At 43.9% G+C, this 20,984-nt stretch overlaps 1 protein-coding gene across 2 annotated transcripts; it reads left to right on the top strand.

Annotated features, from left to right (window-relative positions):
* Positions 1–20: 20 nt before the first annotated feature.
* On the top strand, positions 21–20,555 carry frg1 (FSHD region gene 1). Of its 2 annotated transcripts, none has more exons than XM_079498211.1 (9): positions 21–182; positions 1,638–1,705; positions 3,628–3,750; positions 7,341–7,398; positions 13,398–13,512; positions 14,246–14,350; positions 15,529–15,620; positions 18,914–19,051; positions 19,314–19,374. In XM_079498211.1, the coding sequence occupies exons 1-9, from the start codon at positions 124–126 to the stop codon at positions 19,357–19,359; spliced, it is 804 nt and encodes a 267-aa protein (XP_079354337.1). In that variant the 5' UTR covers positions 21–123; the 3' UTR covers positions 19,360–19,374. The 2 variants fall into 2 exon arrangements, with proteins under 2 accessions (XP_079354337.1, XP_079354338.1); XM_079498212.1 differs by lacking the exon at positions 19,314–19,374 and adding an exon at positions 20,442–20,555 and having other exon boundaries at positions 26–182; positions 18,914–19,024.
* Positions 20,556–20,984: the final 429 nt, after the last annotated feature.

The raw sequence follows: 20,984 nt of genomic DNA, 5'->3' as shown, positions 1-20,984 counted from the left end.
GGTTCAGGTCCATTTAATTTGAATTTTGAACCTCTGCTGCTTCCGTAAATTCCGTAGTGGCTGCCTGGCTGGCTGACCGTTTGTGTTTACATTTTAGCTCGTGTACCAGAAGAGGCTAGCGACATGGATGAATATTCCCGCGTAAAATCATCTAAGCTGGTACTAAAAGGAATGAAAAAAGGGTAAATATGTCTCCGCAGAAAAGGTCACCAAAGATAGCTAGTAAACTGTTCAATAATATAGTTTTGCTTTTCCCCTTGGTGGTCCAGTCCTAAAAGCTAACATAGCTAATGCTACCGTGCCGACCCATGTTGTGTTATTAGGTTGCGAAGATAATAGCTCCATTTATGGCTGTAAAGCATCTATTAGATTCATTACATCAGTCCATCCTAGGGCAATTTTGTACGAGTCGTTTGGGTTTTAATACATTAACTAACAACCAGTCTAATTAGCTAGCCTAAGATTTAGACTCGAATATGTATTTTTCGATTCTGTCGTCATCCGAGTGATGATATCAGAATCGATAAATACATCTACGAGAGTCTAAATCTTAGGCTACAGTCTAACCTCTAACGTGGCTTCAGTTGCATGTGTAGGATAGCCTAGTAGTTAGTACTACAACATGTTGAATCTAGTGTTGCAACTTGCAATGCCAATTTCCAACCTTTGGCGGTAACAGGACAACTCCCTTTGACAGCCCATACGTCCAAACAGAAAAGTACGCAAGACAAATTTCAGTGTGAACTGACAATAAAGTACTATATCATATCTGGTTGTATTAAACGATGTCAAACTCACCAATTAACATTGCAGCCGTACGGAAAGCTCTTGTTTGGAAGCGCTCGTTTTCAACAACGCAAACGTCCTTGCTGCATTTCTGCATTATGTGCAATTTCAAAACAGTTGGTACTAAGGACCTAGAACATAGAAAAATAATCACCTGCTCGTAATTTATTGACATAAAGTAGAAGTAGATCATAGTCACCATTAGCCCTGGTCCAGTGCGTTAGCGAGTTCTCTCTAACGCACTGGACCAGAGCTATGTCATCATAACATGTCTATGGTGGATTTTTATTAAACAAAAACTTTGCAGATACAAAGAGGATAATTCAAGCTTTCCGTACAATGCTGCAAAGTTGGTGAGTTTAATGTCGTTTAATACAATCAGATAGGGCTGTCAAGGGTTGGCATTGCAACTGTAGATTCCAGATATTAAATCATCATACATCATCTCATTCCGGCCAAACGCAATTTGCGTCCTCACCTTCGTCATCAATGTTTGTGTTACGCAATGTTTGTGTTTACACAAACACTCAAAATTGTCCATTCATTGTCATGGTGTTTGTGTAGGACAAAGTTTGTGCACACACACCAAAAGCTGGACATAGGAGGGGCTAGCGCCCCTCAAAAAGAGTTGCTTGCGGCTAGATATAGCCTTGATACAAGACTGTTGACCGTCTTGATCCAAGGTCAGTGTAGATGTGTGTCTGGATAAAAGTGTGCTAAATATCAAAATTGAAAAGAAAATGTATAGTAAATAGCATATCAGTTGTAACTATAACAGTTGTAACATATATACTTTGCCTGATGCCAACGTATGATGCCAATGTAAACGTGTCTGTGTCTTGTTTTGACAGGAAAAAGAAGAAACATAAAGATAAGAATAAGACAAAAGATGAAGAAGTGGACAAAAAGGATATTGTTGGTATGTGTAATTTGTGTATATAGCTTGAGGAACAGAATATAACAGGGCGCCACTTTTCCAATTTCCATTGAACTTCAATGGACGTGGCCACCCTGTTCTTTTCAGTCGCCCGATTACTTTGAATGGTGTGCTCGCTCTTGTTAGATTATGGTGTGTGATGTTAGAGATAATTTCAAATGTATCAGGTGTATAAAATGACAAACAACTGAATTGTATCGTCACAATTATGTGTGTGTCCTCCTAGACCTAGAATGGGTGATATTCCATCCATCCGTAGTGGCTGCCTGGCTGGCTGACTGTTTGTGTTTAAATTTTAGCTCGTGTACTAGAAGAAGCTAGCGACCACTAGTGACCACTCGCTCTTCTAGTTTCATTTCATTTAGTTTGAAAGTTGTGAGGGGAAAACCGTACATAGTAAAATATCGGCACTATTCCACAAGATTCACACGGACCACATGCTCTGTACTTGACAGGCGGCAGCACTGAACACATTATGAAAACCTCCTTCAATGGATGCATTTAAATTGACAGTTGTGATTAATTACCCCACACCAAACGCAACGCACCTGTCAATATGTGTGTCCCATATGTATGCGTTCATTGAAGGACGTTTATACAGTATGTGTGTAGTGGTGCTGTGAATGTCACCCTGTCCTGTACAGAGAATGTTGTCTATTTGATTCTTGTGAAAAAGTGGAGATATATATTTTTTTTTTCTGCTACAACTTTCAAATGGATATGAAACTAGATGACAAGACCTGACCCCAATGTGCAGCAATTAATGTTTGGGTGAGGATATACGGAGAGCTACAAATTAGAATGCACCGTAAACCTTATTAAAGCTGTAGTGGATATAAGTCCACTTAAGCCCCATACATCATCATGTAACAAGTATCAAACGTAGCCAATCTACAAGCTCACAACACATCACATCACATGATGACATCTTGTGTACGCTTATTTTCGAATAGTCTGTTTGTCTCCACCAGGCCGAAGGCATGGGGAGAGAGTATGTTTTGCACTCCGTGTGTGTGTGTGTGTGTGTGTGTGTGTGTGTGTGTGTCCGTCCGTCCTTCCGTCCGTCTGTGTACCGCTAATCTCCGGCACCGTTAACCCGGTCGATGCCAAACTTTGCACACACACTCCCTGGATGCCAACGATGAACCTCTGCCCCGCATTTTCCAGAACGGCCTGTTATAGCGCCACCATGAGGCAGCTTTTCACATTTTTTACCTAAAACTGCACCGATCTGCGTGAAACGTTGCATGCACACTCCCTAGAGGCCAAGGACAAACCTTTGACCTGCATTTTCCGCATCTGCCTTTTATAGCGCCACCAGGAGGCCGACTTTTGTAAAACACATTTTTTGATATTACTCCTCCAGATTCTGTCCAAAAATCTCACGAGTCGTTACACAGTATCTTTATGGTCATGTGCTCAAGTCGGATCTGTCCGATATTTCATATTCCATCCTAATTGGCTATAATTGGCTTTCACAGTTTGCAAGATTGCCCCGTTTTGAACAAAAGCCTCAAATCATGAACGCAGCATGCAATTTACGTGAAATCTTTCACACATTTTCTTACTAGGCTGAGGAATATGTCCCACCCTTTTCACATTGGCCTGTTATAGCGCCACCAACAGGTTGATTTTTGCAAAACACATTTTTGGAACAAAATGCCTCAAATCATCCAATTGCCATCAAAGGCAAACATGTTTATATTACTCCTAAACATTTTGCCAAACATCTCACACAGTCCTATCCTCCTGGTGGAGACCTGTGCCCAGAAGGGCACTTTTTCTAGTTACATTTTTAAATCGAAATATTTGTCCAAAATAGGGACACCAGGGTTAATGGCTATGGTTAATGGGAACACAATGTATTAGTGCAGTGCTCCATCACACTCCATTCTGCTGTTCAGGTGGTTGGTGGTGTATCAATAATATTGGAGACCTCACTGGAACGGTTGCTGTGGAGATGAACAACAACTCTTACATCCATGCCTTGGATACTGGCCTCTTCACTGTTGGCCCACCACACCAAGGTACGTGGGATCAGAGTCCTGGTCACTCACTCACTCACTCATGGAAGCTGGGTGTGGGGTGGGAGTTTGTGGTAGTCCAATGCATTAAAGGGCCATTTCACCACTGAAATAAACTGCAATCACTCAATGTTAATAGTATTTGTAGTAGATGGCAGTAGCACAATTTGAAATTTGCACTATATTGCCAGAAAAATAATGAAGTATGTGTGTTTGACTAGGGTTTGACTGGATTGTTGAATATCTACAATGACCATAATGCTTTGGCGCACTTGTGGTTGGGAGACACCACATGTGGGCTGTCTTACTGAGACAACATGTAGTCCAGGGTAGGAAGTATGGAAGCAGAAATGAAAAAGCATTTCTCTTATTTCAATTTACTTTTTGCATTTGCCATTTCATTTGAATTTTGGCAGCTTTAGCTTCCACAATGAAGTGCATTGTCATGACACATATTACATACAAAACCTCCAGGTGTCCTAAAACATGATTAAAATAAGATCTGTTTACAAAAGTGGTGAAGTGGCCCTTTAAAGGAATACTTCCACCCCACAATGAAAAATAAAATAAAACATAATGTGTCAAATTACTCTCCCCATGAAGTCTTGAATGGTTTTATGGTGAATGGAGAATTGAAATGAGAATACCTGATGGATTGAAATAAACAGGGGTCCACAATTAAATACAATATTTGGGAGTTTAAATAGACTCCCAACACAGCTGTCAGAGTATAATGAATTGTATTGTGTCAAACCTATCCTCATTACTTCAAAAATACTGCTTTTTCATGGAATGTTCTTTTTAAAACACCTTTGAGATAAACTCAGGCTCATGCACGAATGATATACATGCCTGTGCGAGTGCATGTGAACTCTTGTGTTGAACTTGTACCCTGCGGTCATGCCCAGTTGCATTCCTCGCTACTGCATGGTAAGGTTTACACTGCAAGTGATTTAAAAAGTACAATATTGGAACAAAAAGTGTTTTTGAAGCAATTAGGATACGACTGGGTACAAGTCAGACAGTAGGGATTTTTGCTTTGTTTTGTTTTCATGGACCGCAGCTTGCCTTAGATCTGAAAACAAAGCATTATGCTGAACAGCACCTGTCAGTTTTCGAATTACATTGATTTCCTACAGATAGTGGAAGAATTCTTCTGAGAGTACAACTGCATATACAGTAGAAAGAACAGCATGAGATACCAGGCCTGTTTTTTCGACAATGTATTCGATGCAGGTTCCTGTGCTGCTTGCCAGCCTGCCAGGTAATGTTTCGTAGCAGAAGCTGGAACCGTTCCCTAAGCACTGCACAACATCTGTTAATCTTCTCCTTGGCTTCTCAAGCGTGGTATTGAAAAGCACCATCAGCGTTACTTTTCTGCAAGGGATAATATATAGAGTTCAGAGGAAGCCCAGTAGACAGTTAAGTTGGAGGGAATTGCAAGAGCCAGGATTCTGACGCAGATAATAGCATCACGTTCCTTCCCCTGCAGTCAGGAGTTGCCGTCAAGTGCAGGGAGGTGAGTGACTAAGTGACCACTGGGTCCAGCTGGCAAGTCACCAGCATTGAACTGGAAACAGGAGTTGCACGTACACACTTAACTAACTACATTTTAGTTCAATCCTTCACCCCTGACTGGGCTTTCACCTAGGCCTTTAGTCCGCATAAAAAAAGCAAGCCAACTCAGACAGGAGTTTATTTTTTGAATGTGATGATATTATTTTAGGAGTTTTTCACTTAGAAGTGGAGAGGGATGCTCATTGCAATGGGCTACCCCAGAGCCATAGAGTAAGACAGTGTTACGCAAACTCCGCTCACTTCATGGGGCCGGCGGCTATTCTACATAGACTTCTATTGAATGGGGACAACCGGAAGTATTGCATGGGGACAACCGGAAGTTTACAGAATGCATTTAAGTCTATGGGCTCGCCCGAGTACATGACCACATGTTTTCTGCCCCTCAATATCGCAACTCTTCTATTAGATGGCCCTGGTCTACCCTGAGCTGCCACTCACTAGAACTACATTCAGCTCACGTTTTATGTTTTACTGTAACCAGTGAAAAGATTGAAACATCCCAGTTCCCCTCTGTGGACTCTCATCCTCTGCATGACTGTATAAGATGAAAGCGGAAGAAGAGGCTGTGCATTTTAGACAGAGACAGATTCGAGATTTCCTCTCATTTTGTTTAGAAGAGGATTTCTGTACACACATTACTGAATAATAGCTCCTTCTGAAAAAGCACAAAATGTTCACGTTCAACTTCTGGTTCAAAGGAAAATCACTGATGTTCTTTAATCAAACTCAGAGGGCCCACGGTCTGGCACATCTCGTAGATAACCAGCCCTTGTTAAAAAAGCTCTTCACGTCTCATTACACTTGTGGTTTATTAATGTCTGCCTTATTAAGGTCTAGCAGGCTGTGCTCATCCTTGACAGGTCTATAATATGGTCCCTGGCAAACCCCCTCTATACTAAACCGTGTGTGTGTGTGTGTGTGTGTGTGTGTGTGTGTGTGTGTGTGTGTGTGTGTGTGTGTGTGTGTGTGTGTGTGTGTGTGTGTGTGTGTGTGTGTGTGTGTGTGTGTGTGTGTGTGTGTGTGTGTGTGTGTGTGTGTGTGTGTGTGTGTGTGTGTGTGTGTGTGTGTGTGTGTGTGTGTGTGTGTGTGTGTGTGTGTGTCTTTAAGCATAATGTCAGCATGATGCTAGTCAATTTCCCACACAATGAGTGAACTGAATAACTGATGATTACTTTTTTAATCAATGTTCGCTGAACGAGGTCCTTCATTTCAAACAAATCTGAAGATAATCATAGAATGCAGACTTGTCATCTTTTTAAAGATGAAGATTTAGAATAGCAACCACCTTATTTCCTCTCTACTGTGATTTAATGTGATCATCTCTTAGACCAGTAGGGGGTATTCTTCAAAGAGTCCACAGTTCTATGATGAAACAGCAACCTTATCTTCATGTAATTGGTCCAGATGGTACAATTTCCGTCTACTTGATCGGCAGGCACATTTGGAGTTTAAACAAGATTATTATTATTTGTATGAATACAAGAACAATGGCTTCTATTTTAGCGTGTTACAACTCCATGGGGTCCCCAGCAATAGTAGGTAGCATCACAATCATTTGAACCATTTATATGGCTATTCAATAAATAGCACATCTACAACAAGCTCACAGCGTGTCACTTTTTGCTGTGCTGCAAGTTTGTACATCTGCATCATTGCATCATTTTTGAAGAAAAATATTTGGAAACCTTTGAGTAATTTTTTTGAGGGGCGTTTTAGTATAGATTTTTGTCCTAACACAAACATTAAATTCCCATTGACAATGAATGGAGAATGTACGTCATAGCAAATCGACATCGTTACGTCATGATGATGTACGATGATAAGAGCGCTCCTCACTTCACACGGGTGTTATTTTATTTTAAACACAAATCTTCTCTTCTGGGGGTCCCTGGCAGGCTGGCCCCAATCACTTTCAGATGGGGGTCCGCAGCCAAATACATATCAATTTGGGGGTCCTTGGCACGAAAAAGTTTGAGAACTACTGCTATAAAGGAATACTGTTTTTAATGTTTCAGATGATGAGGGGCCCGACCCTCCTGAGCAGTTCACTGCTATCAAGCTGTCTGACTCCAGGTGGGTATATTATTATAATCAAAATTACAGTACTTTTCACACGCATATACATGGAATGGTGATGTAAAATTGTAAATAATAATAGTTCGTCCGGCATGTAGCCATGCCCAAGGCAGGGACTTACGCTTGTGCTGATTCCATTAAGGTTCCATTAAGCCTTTGCGAAAAAAGGAAACGTATGTTCATTACGCTACTGTCAGACTGTGAGCTCTGATGCGTGCGCATGCGTCGGCATTCTGTGCTACCTGTCAGTCGCGTCTTTTAATTTCGGCTTATTTTACTTATTTCTAATTCATATTTTTATACCACCTTCTACCCACGGGTAGTCTTAGCAGTTTATTCTTATCCGGTTTAGTGCCTTTTATGATCAGATGCACTGATCATTTGTTTTAGCGTTCTGAAATCTCACCCGCACGGCTCCAGCAGCCAGCGCCCTATACTGCTAGCCAACTTGACAGCTATAGCCAGGAGGCTAACTACACAGGACCGGCCATCTAACCAGCATTTTCTCCTCTTTGCGACTACTCTCCGCTCCGGGCCACCATGTGTGGCCCTCGCTGGTAGGTGCCCTTCTGCACTGCTGTTTTTGCCTACATGCCATCATCTACTTTTACCAGTTTGTGACTACTCTCCGCATCGGGCCACCACTTGTGTGGCCCTTGCCAGTACGTGCCATTCTGCATTGCTGTCTGCCCACTTGACGTCTCTCTCCTAGCCTACTCTATTTACTCTGTATCACCTTTTACTGGCCAAAGCTATCTCTGTATCCTCAGCTCAAGACATGGTGGTATCACCTACCTCGCCCAGCTGCCATGGATGCCTCCTGCTGTCCCGGGAGGTGTCCGATCTAAAGATGAGAGTGTCCAGGCTCCACCAAATTAAGGACGACGAGACCCTCCTCGACTCCCTCTGCCCAGGAAATAGATGTCCGGATGACCCCCTCCCTACCGCTGATGCTGTTTTATCAGTCTCCGAGGTCTCAATGGGTCTTCCTGCGGTCATGGGCTCCTGTGTTGCTCTTCTCGATGACACCGTCCCATGCCCCGTCGGCTGGTCCTACAGACGTCCCAGTCCATCGTCCCTGCTTGACGATACCGTCCCCTGCACCGGTCCACCAAGGGTCTCGAAACCGACCTTGATTAGCTCCACTCCGGTCCCATGGAAAGCTGTCACTCGGGGCAAACATGGAGGCCCCTCCCCCCCCGCCACCCAGTTATCGCAGGTTCCCCCGCTTGTCACCCAAAACAAGTTCTCCCCCCTAGATGAAATTGAGTTCCCCCCACTATCTGCCCACACCACCCCCCGTCCGACCTCAGGGCCAGCTGATGGCTCATCGCTGCCTCCCGCGTCCTCGCCGAAGTCCTCCGGTCCAAATAATGACCGCCAGCGCCTGCTGAAAGCGGCTGTCCGGCAACAGTCTGTGGGTCCCACTCAGCTTGAACCACCTGCGAACGGTGCCACTATAACAGCCACCACGGTACCTCCTCTACAACCCTCCATGGGTCGCCGTCAGCCACCTGCCTCTCCAGGTGCCCCCTCAACTAGTTCGTCAGCCCCGATTGCCGATATGGTCCGCCCCGCCGCAGCCAATAATAAAGCTCATACTAGTCGTCCTTCTCCTCTCCAGCCTCCAAATTCCCCGAAATTGCTGATTGTTGCTGATTCCATTTTAAAGCATGTCAGTCCTCCAGATTCAATTACGCATAGTTTCCCAGGCGCCACCATTCCAGCCCTTTTGGAAAAATTACCCAATCTCTTTAACTCACTTCCACAGTCCATTTCACGGGTCCTGGTCCACATTGGGACTAATGACACGTCGCGGCGTGCATCCGAACTCGTTAAACTGGATTATTTGCGCCTCATTGATTTTCTACAAGCTACTGGTCTACCTTTCTTTCTTTCCGGACCAATTCCTACTTTTCGCCACAGCCGCGGTGGCTACGAGCGCTTTAGCAGGATCGACAGCTTTAACACATGGCTTAAGCGCCTGTGTCACACTCACGATTTTAATTTCATCGATAACTTTAATTTGTTCTGGCAGCGCTCCTCCTTTTTCAGTCGTGACGGGCTCCATCCAAATACATGGGGCTGCCAAGCACTAGCGGCCAACATAGATCATCACATTCGACATCACGTTGCGCATCTGTCAGACACCTCGTCCGTCAGTTATTGACATCCCCCCGGTCCTGGCCCCCAGTCCCAGCATATTAGTTCCACTCAGTTTCGTTTTCCTAGCCCTTCTTCCACTGGGCACGGACCTTCTACTTCTTCTTCACCTGTCGATCCACATGGCTGTAAGCCCACAACAACAACATACGTCACTTCCGGTCAGCCACTGTCTTCTTCTACAGCCCTCTCACTCCCCACATCATGTACCGCTAGCCCCCCCTGCTGTTCAACTGGCCCTCGTACCTTTCATATTCCAGTTATGAGCCCAATTAATTTATATTTACACGCACATTCTATCCCTGTTAGAATTACTCCCAGGTTAAACAGTAATTATCTCAAGGGTCCTGCAGTACCATCACATCTAACATCAATCCCCCCATGCCCCATGCCTCTTGCATCTTTACCCATGCCAATTGTTCTTTCTATGGCTTTATTAAATGTCAGGTCCTTAGTGCATAAAGGCTTTATTCTTAATGACTTTTTTAAATCCAATAATTTGGACATTATGTTCCTGACTGAGACCTGGTTGCAGGTTGGTGATTGTACACCGTTCTCCGACCTCCTCCCCCCTGACTGTTCGTTTTTTAGCTCCCCCCGAACGACCAGCACTGGAGGTGGCCTAGCCTCTGTGTTCCGGTCCAACCTACAGTGTCAACTGACCCAATGTGAGGTCAGCTATCCTAGCTTTGAGCTTCAGCAATTTCAGTTGAATTTGTCATCTCCTGTGTTTTGTGCAATAGTTTATCGTCCGCCCAAATATAATGCTAGCTTCATCCATGACTTTGGTGATTTTTTATCAGGCATAATGGTTAAATATGATCACTGTCTGATTACGGGTGATTTTAACGTCCATCTTTGTTGTGAGTCCCGCCCATTAGTCAAGAGCTTTAGTAATCTTCTCGATTCTTTTAATTTAGTCCAATCGGTAAGTGGCCCGACACACGAAAAGGGGCACACCTTAGATTTAATTTTATCACATGGTCTTTCTGTCTCTGTTAGTGAGATCCGTTCATCTTTCCGCATCTCCGACCATTTCCCTGTTCTGTTCAATGTTTCAATTCCCTGCTCATCTGTCAAACCCCAGGCCCCTGCTCGTCGCCAGCGCTCACTCACGCCTGAGACTGCTTCCCGGTTTTCACTTCAGTTCAACAACTCCATTTTAAATTCCCCAATTGATCACTGCACCTCCAGTGCTGATGAACTTTTTGATATGTTTAACTCCACATGCACCATGATCCTGAACTCAGTGGCCCCCTTTAGACTGCAAACAAAAAGCGCCAAGGCACTCTCAGAGCCCTGGCTAAACAGCTCTACACGTGCCCTCAGATGCGTCTGCAGACGCGCTGAGCGGAAATGGAAAAAAGATGGACTCCATGTCTCTCTTGATATCCTTCGCGGGTGCCTGTCAGAATACCAGGAAGCGGTCAAAGCTGCTAAAACCAGATTTATATCAGACCTGGTCTCCAAAAACAGCAAGAAACCCCAGGTTCTTTTCAGTATCCTCAATTCAATTATTAATCCTAGAGATGTCTCCCCCATCGTACCTTCCCTCACCCTATGCCAAGATTTCTTAACATTTTTTACTGATAAGATAACTGCCCTCAGGGCAGCTCACTCACCCGCTGCTGTTGTCCCCATCTCATCAACCTTAAGTGCCACCTTTAGTCATTTCGAGCCTGTTTCTCTTACCCTGCTTACAGACATTGTAATGCAGTTGCGTCCTACTAAATGTGCCTCTGATGTCATCCCGTCTCATCTTCTCAAAGATGTTTTTGACTCTGTTGGTAACAGTGTATTAATATGTATGAATGCCAGTCTCAGTTCTGGTCATGTCCCTGCTGCTTTTAAACATGCGGAGGTTCAGCCTCTTTTAAAAAAAAAGAATCTTGACCCTTCCGTTCTTTCAAATTTTAGACCCATTTCACAACTCCCATTTCTATCCAAGGTTCTCGAAAAGTTAGTTTATACCCAGTTGCAATCATTTCTAACTACCCACGGCATCCATGAAACCTTTCAGTCAGGCTTTAGGACAGGCCACAGCACTGAAACAGCCCTCCTCAGAGTTTTCAATGATTTACTTTTAACTGCTGACACTGGTTCCCCCGCTGCCTTGGTGCTCCTGGACCTGACAGCGGCATTTGACACTGTTGACCACCCAACCCTGCTATCCAGACTAGAGCATTACATCGGCATCACTGACATTGCTCTGCAGTGGTTCAAGTCCTACCTCACCGACAGGAGCTTTACAGTCAAGCTTGGTGAACTTTCCTCTAGTCCTGCCCCCCTTAACTGTGGCGTCCCCCAGGGCTCCATTCTCGGCCCTCTTCTGTTTTTATTGTATATTCTGCCATTAGGGACAATCATTAAAAAACATAATATGACTTTCCATTGCTATGCCGACGATGTACAGCTTTATTTACCCTTAAACACAAAAACCAGTGATTCAACTAAACCATTGTTGGACTGTCTCTCAGATATTAAGGCTTGGATGGCCTCAAATTTTTTAACACTCAACGAGGGAAAGACTGAGGTGCTGGTTTTCGATCATGCCCCAAGCTATCCCAACGCTGACCTTGGCCCACTCAGCATCAACACTCGCCCCTTTGTTAAAAATCTAGGAGTACTCTTTGACAACAAATTTAAATTTGATAAGCAGATTAGTGCCGTTGTCAAAGCTAGCTTTTTCCAACTAAGGCTGCTGGCCAAGATCAAGGCCTATCTACCTCCCTCAGACCTAGAGAAAGTTGTCCATGCCTTCATTTCCTCGCGGATTGACTACTGCAATGCCCTGTACTTTGGAATCGATCAATCTGCTATCAGACGCCTACAACTCGTCCAAAATGCTGCTGCCCGCCTCCTTACCGGAAAGAAAAAGCGCGATCATATTACACCTGTCCTTGCTTCCCTACACTGGCTCCCAGTTCGCTTTAGAATAGATTTTAAATTATTATTGTTTGTCTTCAAAGCCCAAAATGGGCATGCCCCCCCTTACCTCTGCGAGCTCATTAAAACATACGTCCCAGCCAGACCCTTGAGGTCAGCTGACCAACTGCGTTTGATCGTGCCTGGAACCTCATGTGTCACTAGAGGTGACCGAGCCTTCTCTGTGGCCGGTCCCACACTGTGGAATGCCCTGCCCCTTCCCATCCGTTCTGCCCAGTCCCTGGGTGTTTTTAAATCTCTCCTAAAGACCCACTTTTTCTCCCTGGCTTTTAATGTTGCCTGAAAACTCGTACCCTTCTTATACCATGTCTGTTTATACTTCCGGTCTCACTTGTTGCTTTGTTTTTGTTTTGTTTTGTTTTTGTTTTGTTTTTCTTTTCTTTACATGCTCTTGTTGTTGCTCTGTTATTGTTTTACATGCTCCTGTTCAGCACTTTGGTTTGTCTTCGGTCAATGTAAATGTGCTATACAAATAAACTTTGATTTGATTTGATTTGATTTGATTAGTCAGCTGACCAATGTCTCCCTTTTAGTCCTTATATCACCCTACTAGCGAATATCTGAATAACTTAAAAGTTTACTGTTTACTGTATTTTCAGTGGTCGATTAGTAAAGAGGACTTTCAAGTCCACTCGGCTAGTCGCATATTTATTTATTTAACGCCTGTCATAAGTAAATACATTCAACAAGTGCCATAGGTGAGCAAAGGTGGAGGCAGGGCACAGCCTAGTATATATACTAGGCTGCCTCCAGCAAGCACGGTCAGGACCTGGACGAATTAGTGCCGTCTCGATTGGGGCCAGATCAAGTCAAACCAAGACTAGTCACAACTGGCCCAGAATGTCAACCAACATAAATTTTACCCACTACCCATTTTGCACTTGTAGGATAGCCATGAAGTCTGGATATGGAAAGTACTTGGGAATCACCTCAGATGGTTTGGTGGTGGGTCGCGCAGACGCCATCGGCTCCAGAGAACAATGGGAACCCGTTTTCCAAGAAGTAAGTTAAACAAGCTGATAAAACCATTTCATGTTCACTCTCAGTTTTAACTTTCCCATGGTACTCGGCAGACTGCCGTGTGTGAAGTAACCCAGAGTTACAAAAAATCTGTTCTACAGTCAAATTAGCCTAATTTCCTACGTATATGACCATCATTCCAAGCAGCCATTCGTAATGTGAGTGCATTAGTCTTAGCCATAACAGACTTAAATGTTTTATATGATGAAGCCAGACAGAAGATCCCTTAAAAGTTCTCACAGTTAATTCATTCTGGTTGTTATGCTGTTAAGGCCTATTTATGCTTGTCGAACGACGCGGCCAAGTATGCGTCTCACCTTTCTCACACTCTCTTAGCTTTGAACATTCATAATGTCTGTGACTCGCGCACAGTAAACAAGGATGATGTGAAGGTGGTCTTTACATCTCCATAGTGGTGGAGCTTACCTCGTCTTCCCAATCAATTAGACTCGAGTATGCAACATTTTCTGAATTCTCTGTGACGTTTCATTGTGGTGGACATCCACCGAGACTATTTCTGTTTTGTCGCTTTCACATTGTCGCGCCGTTGTGCGAAACTTGTTGCTCCAAGCATTAATTGGCCTTCATCATGAGTTGATATTTCGTTGATTTTGTGATCTTAGAAACTCAAATTGAAACCTGTGTAGATTAATTCTTACGTTCAGGTCAACACATATCTCACCACAGCCCTGTTTGTCTGTCTGTACCGTTTCAGGGTAAAATGGCTCTGATGGCAGCAAACAGCTGTTTCATCTCCTACAGTGAGAGTGGGGACATCGAGGCTAAGACTAAGGCAGCAGGCGAGAACGAGATGTTGAAGGTGAAGTGTTCAGGCTGCATCCTAATGCGCAACTCATAGACAGGCTGTCTCCATGGGGACCTGCTGGCTCAGATGCAGGGCCATTTATTACATGAAAAACTGTTGGAGGGGCTCATGTGGGGAAAAGCTTGAAATTAAATATTAACTGTTAAGGGCTTCATTTAGTTTGTTACTTTGAGGGGAATTAAATCAAGCCCTTAATGGTCATTATTTAACTAACTGCTGTCGGGAGGAAACCTCCTAACTCCATTTTTGAGGTTTAGATTTTTTTTGCATAAATCAGTGCTGTTGAATACCCTTTACGTCTGTACTGTTTCGAAAATATTGAACCAATGGAAAGTAGTAAAAAACGCTTTGGACAAAACCTCTTAACTCCTTTGGAACCTCAAACTGTCTGTTAAAGCAACTAACTCCACCACCTCTCCCCCTCTCATGTAGGTAATTGAAAATATATAAAGTCACAACACCAACTTTGATGAGCCAGTATTGCTTTGTTTTCAAAATATAAGGATTTCTTAATTTCCTGAAATGTATATTTTTCATTTCCTGAAAAATGAACATTTTGGAGTTGGGTGGTTTCTTCCCGACAGCAGAGATATGCTATTGGTCCAGAGCTCAAGATTGAGAACCACTGATCTATTCCTTTCCCATAATCATTCTGTTCTCTTAACCTTCCATATTAGCTCATGTGTGATTCATTGCAAGTTGCAACACACATAATTGTGTCTCAACCGGTCAATCCAGTACACTTTCCCTTGAAATTCTAACAACCTTTTCTGTGGAAGTTGTTGACATCCGACTTGTGTCATCATACATCACCAGCTCATTTAGTGCACTGTTTCCCAACTAGTGGTCGATAAAAAGTTAAACAAATCTTCAATTTCCTACATTACTAAATGCATGGTCAGGGACCACATGCAATACCTTCACGGACCACCAGTGGTCCACGGACCACCAGTTGAAAACCTTGGTCACAACTGACGTCTTAGATGGCTAATGTTTATCTTTTTATGCTTTTCTCACGTCTTTCACTCTCTGCTTCTCTTTATCTTTTTTACTTTGCTCATTACTCATCTTACGTCATCTTTTGTTCTCTCTCTTGCACACTCAATTATGTAACTTCTGCTCTCTCGTTTTCTCTGTATTTGTCTGTGTGTCGCTCTGTCGATGATGAACAGATCCGGTCCTGTGCGGAGAAGGATGTGAAGCCCAAAGATGACATAGCGGACGAGGACCGGGGCAACGTGAAGAACTGCGAGATCAATTATGTGTGCGTGACCTTTACGATAACACTTTTCATGCCTAACTGCCTTTTGAATCGCTTCAGCCTTCACCCTGTAAAGGTGTCCTGTTTGGATTAACTCACTAGTTTTCAAATCCGTTATGACCTGCTCAACCACAACCACTGTAATGTTGCTGGAAAAACAGGCGTGTAACTACAGTGACGCAGACAATGCAATTGCTTTGGGGCCCAGTCGCATTTGGGGCCCACGGCCGCCCACCCGTGCTGTCGGTAAAATACAATTATAAATAGGTCTACATACAGAGATGCAATGGCAGTTGAGTTGACCAAAGTTTGGCGGAGCCCCGTGGCTGCTGATAACACACACGTGCCCCGTCCCCCAAAAGCTCTGGGGGAGTGTCGGCTAATAACGTGGAAGTAGTTAGAAGAGGCAAGAGTGCACCGTGGTTTCCCCCGACTGCGCTGAGCTGTGGCTGAGTGCCTGCTCTGTTCACAATTGCGGCAGGTACGTTCACAACTACTGTAGTGTACAGTAGTTCCAAAACACAGTTTGGTCTGTTTTCACCGGCGGCTGTGCCCGCGATGACCAGCCTGTGTGGGGCCTACTGATGTCTCGCTACGTGTTGTGTGTGTTGAGTTATTTGCATTCAAGGCATTACCAGGGAAATTGATATTATTTCATTGTACTGTCTGAGAGACACATTTTGAAAGAAGAAAATCATTTGTTTCATTTAAAATTAATCCAACTAGACATGTACGTGCCTGTCGCAGTCGGCCACCGGCCTACTTGGGAACGATGCAACATGGGAACCTAATGATATACGTTGTCATAGCACCCGTTTTAACTGTCAGCCGGTGTCCCACATGGATATGTGTATGTGCCTGTGTGTGAAGACTGCAAACTGAAAAGTGTACTTGGCAATCAATTCGGCCCACTGGCAGAGCCTGATTGGTTGAGCCTCAATTGTCTGAGGCAGAAGCTGGAAACTGTACAGGTGAAAGGAGTTGGCTTCATTAGGCCCACTGGCAAAGCCTGGCCCAGGTGAAAGGAGTTGGCCTCATTAGGCCCACTGGCAGAGCCTGGCCCAGGTGAAAGGAGTTGGCCTCATTAGGCCCACTGACAGAGCCTGACCAGAGCCTTTTGTGGTGGTTCTGGAGAACCGTGTGGAACGCGTGTGTCGAATGTGAAGTCAGTGGGTCAAACGGTTCTCGAGTTACGTGCATTACAACCGTACACACACGTACGCAGAGACGTGGCGCATTATATAGTAGATAAAACCCAGAAGCAGCCAGAATACAGTCAAATGGGTTTTGAGCGTTTCTTACCATTTTCCATTAGTGCTCCACTTTAAGCTCAATATTTTACAGCATGCACAAACCTCCAGCCTCTCTCAAAATGGCTGGGGTTCAGGCTGACCTTTTTTAATTCAGTGATTTCCTCCCCATTACCTTGATGTTTTCTTCGTTCTTTTTTTCTCTGTTGATGGCAGCGAGGGTCTGACAGCTAAATCACTTCCCTTGATGTGACAGCCTCATCAATCCCTCTGCCTTAAAGCCTGGTCTATACTTTGTCACTCGAAAATGTCAGATGTACAAGCTCACAACGCTTTGCGATTCAACATGTAAGCTTGTAGAGCTGCTATTTTGAAGAAATATATAGTGAATATAAGGACGTGCTCAAAATTGGGACACAAGGGTTAATGTCGTTAAAGATGCAGTTGATGGACTGCATTAGGTGTGTGTGTGTGTAGTGGCATTGCTGTATTGATGATTGTCACGATTGTTCCTTGTTTTTCTATTTATCACATCCCATCTGTTGCCTATTAAGTCTGAGACAATACATCTCAGGCTGTTTTATGCTTGTCAGGCTTTGCCCCCCACCTCCTCGCTCCATTATTGTTTTTTAGGGCAAACACTGTGGAAATGGACTCATCATGTTGACGTGACGATAATGGCTGCCCTTGAGCTGCCTTCGTGATGTAGTGCTTAGCATCGCCAATGTGTTTCAGAATGGAGTGCAACGTGGGAATCATAAACCACTGTCTCCAACCGCCAACCTAAAACATCGCAAATATATAGTTGTTTAATTTGCACCATTTTACTTGATATTATTATTCAACTATGGTTGTTTACTTTGAAATGTGGTTTGAAATATTTAAGATGGGAGAGAAATTTGGTCTAGTTGGTGTGTCGTACATCCATCCATCTTCAACCACTTATCCGTAGTCGGGTCACGGGGGCAACAGCTCCACCAGAGTGTTCCAGACTTCTCTCCAGAGCAACATTAGTGACTTCCTCCTGGGGGATCCCGAGACGTTCCAAGGCCAGAGTCGATGTGTTTCCTCCAACTGCGCCTTGGCCTGGCCCGGGGTCTCCTCCCAGTCGGACGTGCCTCGAGGACCTCCCTAGGGAGACGCCCGAGAGGCATCCTAACCAGATGCCCGAACCACCTAAACTGGCTCCTTTCCAGGCGAAGAAGCAGCGGCTTAGCTCTACTCCGAGTCTCTCTTGTGTGACTGAATTTCTCACACTATCTCTTAAGGGAGATGCCAGCCACCCGTCGAAGAAAACTCATTTCGGCCGCTTGTATTCGCAACCTTATTCTTTGGGTCATGACCCACACTGCATGACCATAGGTGAGAGTAGGAACGAAGATTGCTCGGTAGACAGAGAGCTTTGCCTTCTGGCTCAACTCTCTTTTCGTCACAATAGTGCGGTACAGCGACTGCAATACCGCCCCTGCCGCTCCGATTCTCCGGCTGATCTGATCTCCTTCTCCGTCCTCCCCTCACTCGTAAACAAGACCCCGATCGTACATGATCATGTAATAGAGAAGCCCATTCTCGTTGGCAAACACGATGGATCCTAAATGTACATAATTGTAAGTCATAGATTACATGGTTTATAGTTAATTAGTACATACTGTATATTACGTAAATAATGGAAGTGAATGGCAGTCGGGCTGAAAGAAACCTTTCCCAAATATGGGAGTGTCATTCTATTGCTGTAGGTATTTCTGATGCCAACAGCGGCTGACCAAATTTAGTCCAAGATTTACAAAAAGTTCCATGGAGTAGCACATACTAATAATATCTGGGACTTATAGCGCTTTTCTAGCATAGCCTCTAACCACCTAACATTGTGATTTGTGAACATTTAAAAGCACTGCTCCACAGTATCTAAACTATATTATTCTCTTATTCAATCAGTTTCAGTGAAAGAGAATGGAGGCATATCAATGTTTTGTGTACAGTATACTGGATTGGTTTAATATAATATATGGATCTTAATGTAATGCTGTCTAACATGTTACTTTCCAGGAAGAAGTTCCAGAGTTTTCAGGATCGGCGCCTCAGGGTGAATGAAGAGGACTCGACTTCGTTGAAACGGGCCAGGACGGACGGGAAGTTTCATGAAACTTTGCTTGACAGGTATAAAATCACTGTGTGTGTGTGTGTGTGTAACTTCGCATCAACAGGCTTTCAACCATCATGGAAGAAAGCCTGGTATTCAATCTAAAACTGAGCTGTGTGACCCAGTTTTTGTCACACTGCTATGTAGTTTGCACATATAAAACGAAAATCGCACTCAGTCTTAGAACCAGCAGTGTACATTAAAAAACGATCAATAAATTAAAGAATAAGCATAAAATCCTAAAGGGCAATGCATTAAATCTAAGCATATTAAAAAAATATTGACGTGCATTTATTGGGACCGCAGCCTCCAACCCGAGGGGTGCGGGTCAAACAGTTCCTGGGCTGGGTGAGTGGGGTCCTCTATAATGCGGGTCGCAGTGCTCCTGCACCTGCTGGTGTAGATGTCCTCGATGGAAGGGAATCTACCGTGGGCGTTTTTCACCATCCTCTGCAGCGCCGCCTTGTCCGCAGCAGAGCAGTTCCCATAGCAAGTGGTGATGGAGAATCTGAATGTGAGAGTTCTCTCCACCACACACCTGCAAAACGCTTCCAGCACTGAGGTATTGAGGCCAACCTGCCTCAGCCTCCTGAGGAAATAGAGGCGCTGGTGGGCCTTTTTTAAGATGTTTGAGGTGTTTGTGGTCCACTTCAAGTCCTCGGAAATGTGCACTCCGAGGTACTTAAAGCTAGGGACCTTTTCCACCATAATGCAAATCAATTAGTTTAGTCTTGCGCCGAGTTAGAATACACCAAGCTATTATTAATACCAAAAGAAACTAAATTAATGATTTTACCGAACTAAACCAATTTTAAACTAAGGGAATCATTGTGGAAGTGTACAGCACTGGGGTTCCAGCCGCCTCATGACGTAAAGTTATTTACACCCCAGACCAGATCAGATCAGGAACCCGAATTTGATCCCAGGCTACCGTGTGGGTGGGCAGGTGCTGCAGTGTGTTGGATTCTTCACCCATTCAGGCAAAGTCTGAACACAAACGCTTTTCGTCATATCTCGTGACTTGTATGTGGAACATGGGTATGTGACTTACAGGAAAACAGAAGTGCAACTCAAACGGTAGCTTAGTCAGTTGTTTTGACCACACATTTAGTTGGAGCTACTACAAAGCCTATCCAATCCTGCTGTCTCTACATAACCATGGTTCATCTAGTGCCCAAGGGCAGCACCTCGCATGAATGTGCATTGTGCACAGACCAATTTATGTAAATACATTTGAGTATGTAAGCCCAAACCACACCAATGATTCACCATGCAACTACTTTCAACCAAACGGTTGCATGTAATTGCATTGGTGTGACATGTCCTTAAAACTGTTATGTGGCAAGGAGTTGCGACTAGTTGCATTGGTGCGGTTTGGGGCAATAGGTATAAATAAAGTTGGTATAATTATTTTGTCATGTTTCTTTATTACAGGAGAGCCAAAATGAAAGCTGACAGATACTGCAAGTGAAGACCCATCACTGTAAACCTTTGGCCATTTGATTTTACACACTTAACTTTTTTATAATAAATCTGATTTGATCTAAATTGCTTGGTGTCTCTCCTGTTAATCATTTAAATGATTATTTTCTTACAGAAACATCTTAAAATTGTACAATGAATATTAAAGTAAATTTGTGCATTTACTCTTATCAAACTACAGCATACTTTGGGGTTAACTATGACCGCATACATGCAGTACTGAACCACTGGTTATTTGATATCAACAGTTGCCACCTTTATTTTTACAGCCATTGTTTTACTGAATGTTTGGGTCATTTGATGTCCCAGTTCACAAAGCAACAAGTGTACTTCTCCATGCACTTTATGAACACTAGCATTCCTATTCTGGACATGTCATAGCAGGCGAAAATAAGATGAGAATAGCAGATCTATAGCTTTTTCGGAGAAGAGATGTGTATGGAAAACAGGAGTGGACCTAGATCGAGCCCTGAGAGATGCCGGTCAACTAAGTGT

Source organism: Electrona antarctica (genome assembly GCF_951216825.1).
Source record: "Electrona antarctica genome assembly, chromosome: 4".
NCBI classification, from domain to species: Eukaryota; Metazoa; Chordata; class Actinopteri; order Myctophiformes; family Myctophidae; genus Electrona; species Electrona antarctica.
Note: the sequence above shows the minus strand (reverse complement) of the source record. Positions and strands in the feature narration are given on the sequence as shown.

Excerpts from the sequence above, each read along its gene's own strand:
- frg1 (XM_079498211.1), top strand. The coding sequence starts at position 124 with ATGGATGAATATTCCCGCGTAAAATCATCTAAGCTGGTACTAAAAGGA. Across the intron at positions 7,399-13,397 it reads ATCAAGCTGTCTGACTCCAG|GATAGCCATGAAGTCTGGAT; the intron begins GTGGGTATATTA and ends TTGCACTTGTAG. Across the intron at positions 19,052-19,313 it reads ATCACTGTGTGTGTGTGTGT|CCTCCAACCCGAGGGGTGCG; the intron begins GTGTAACTTCGC and ends TTGGGACCGCAG.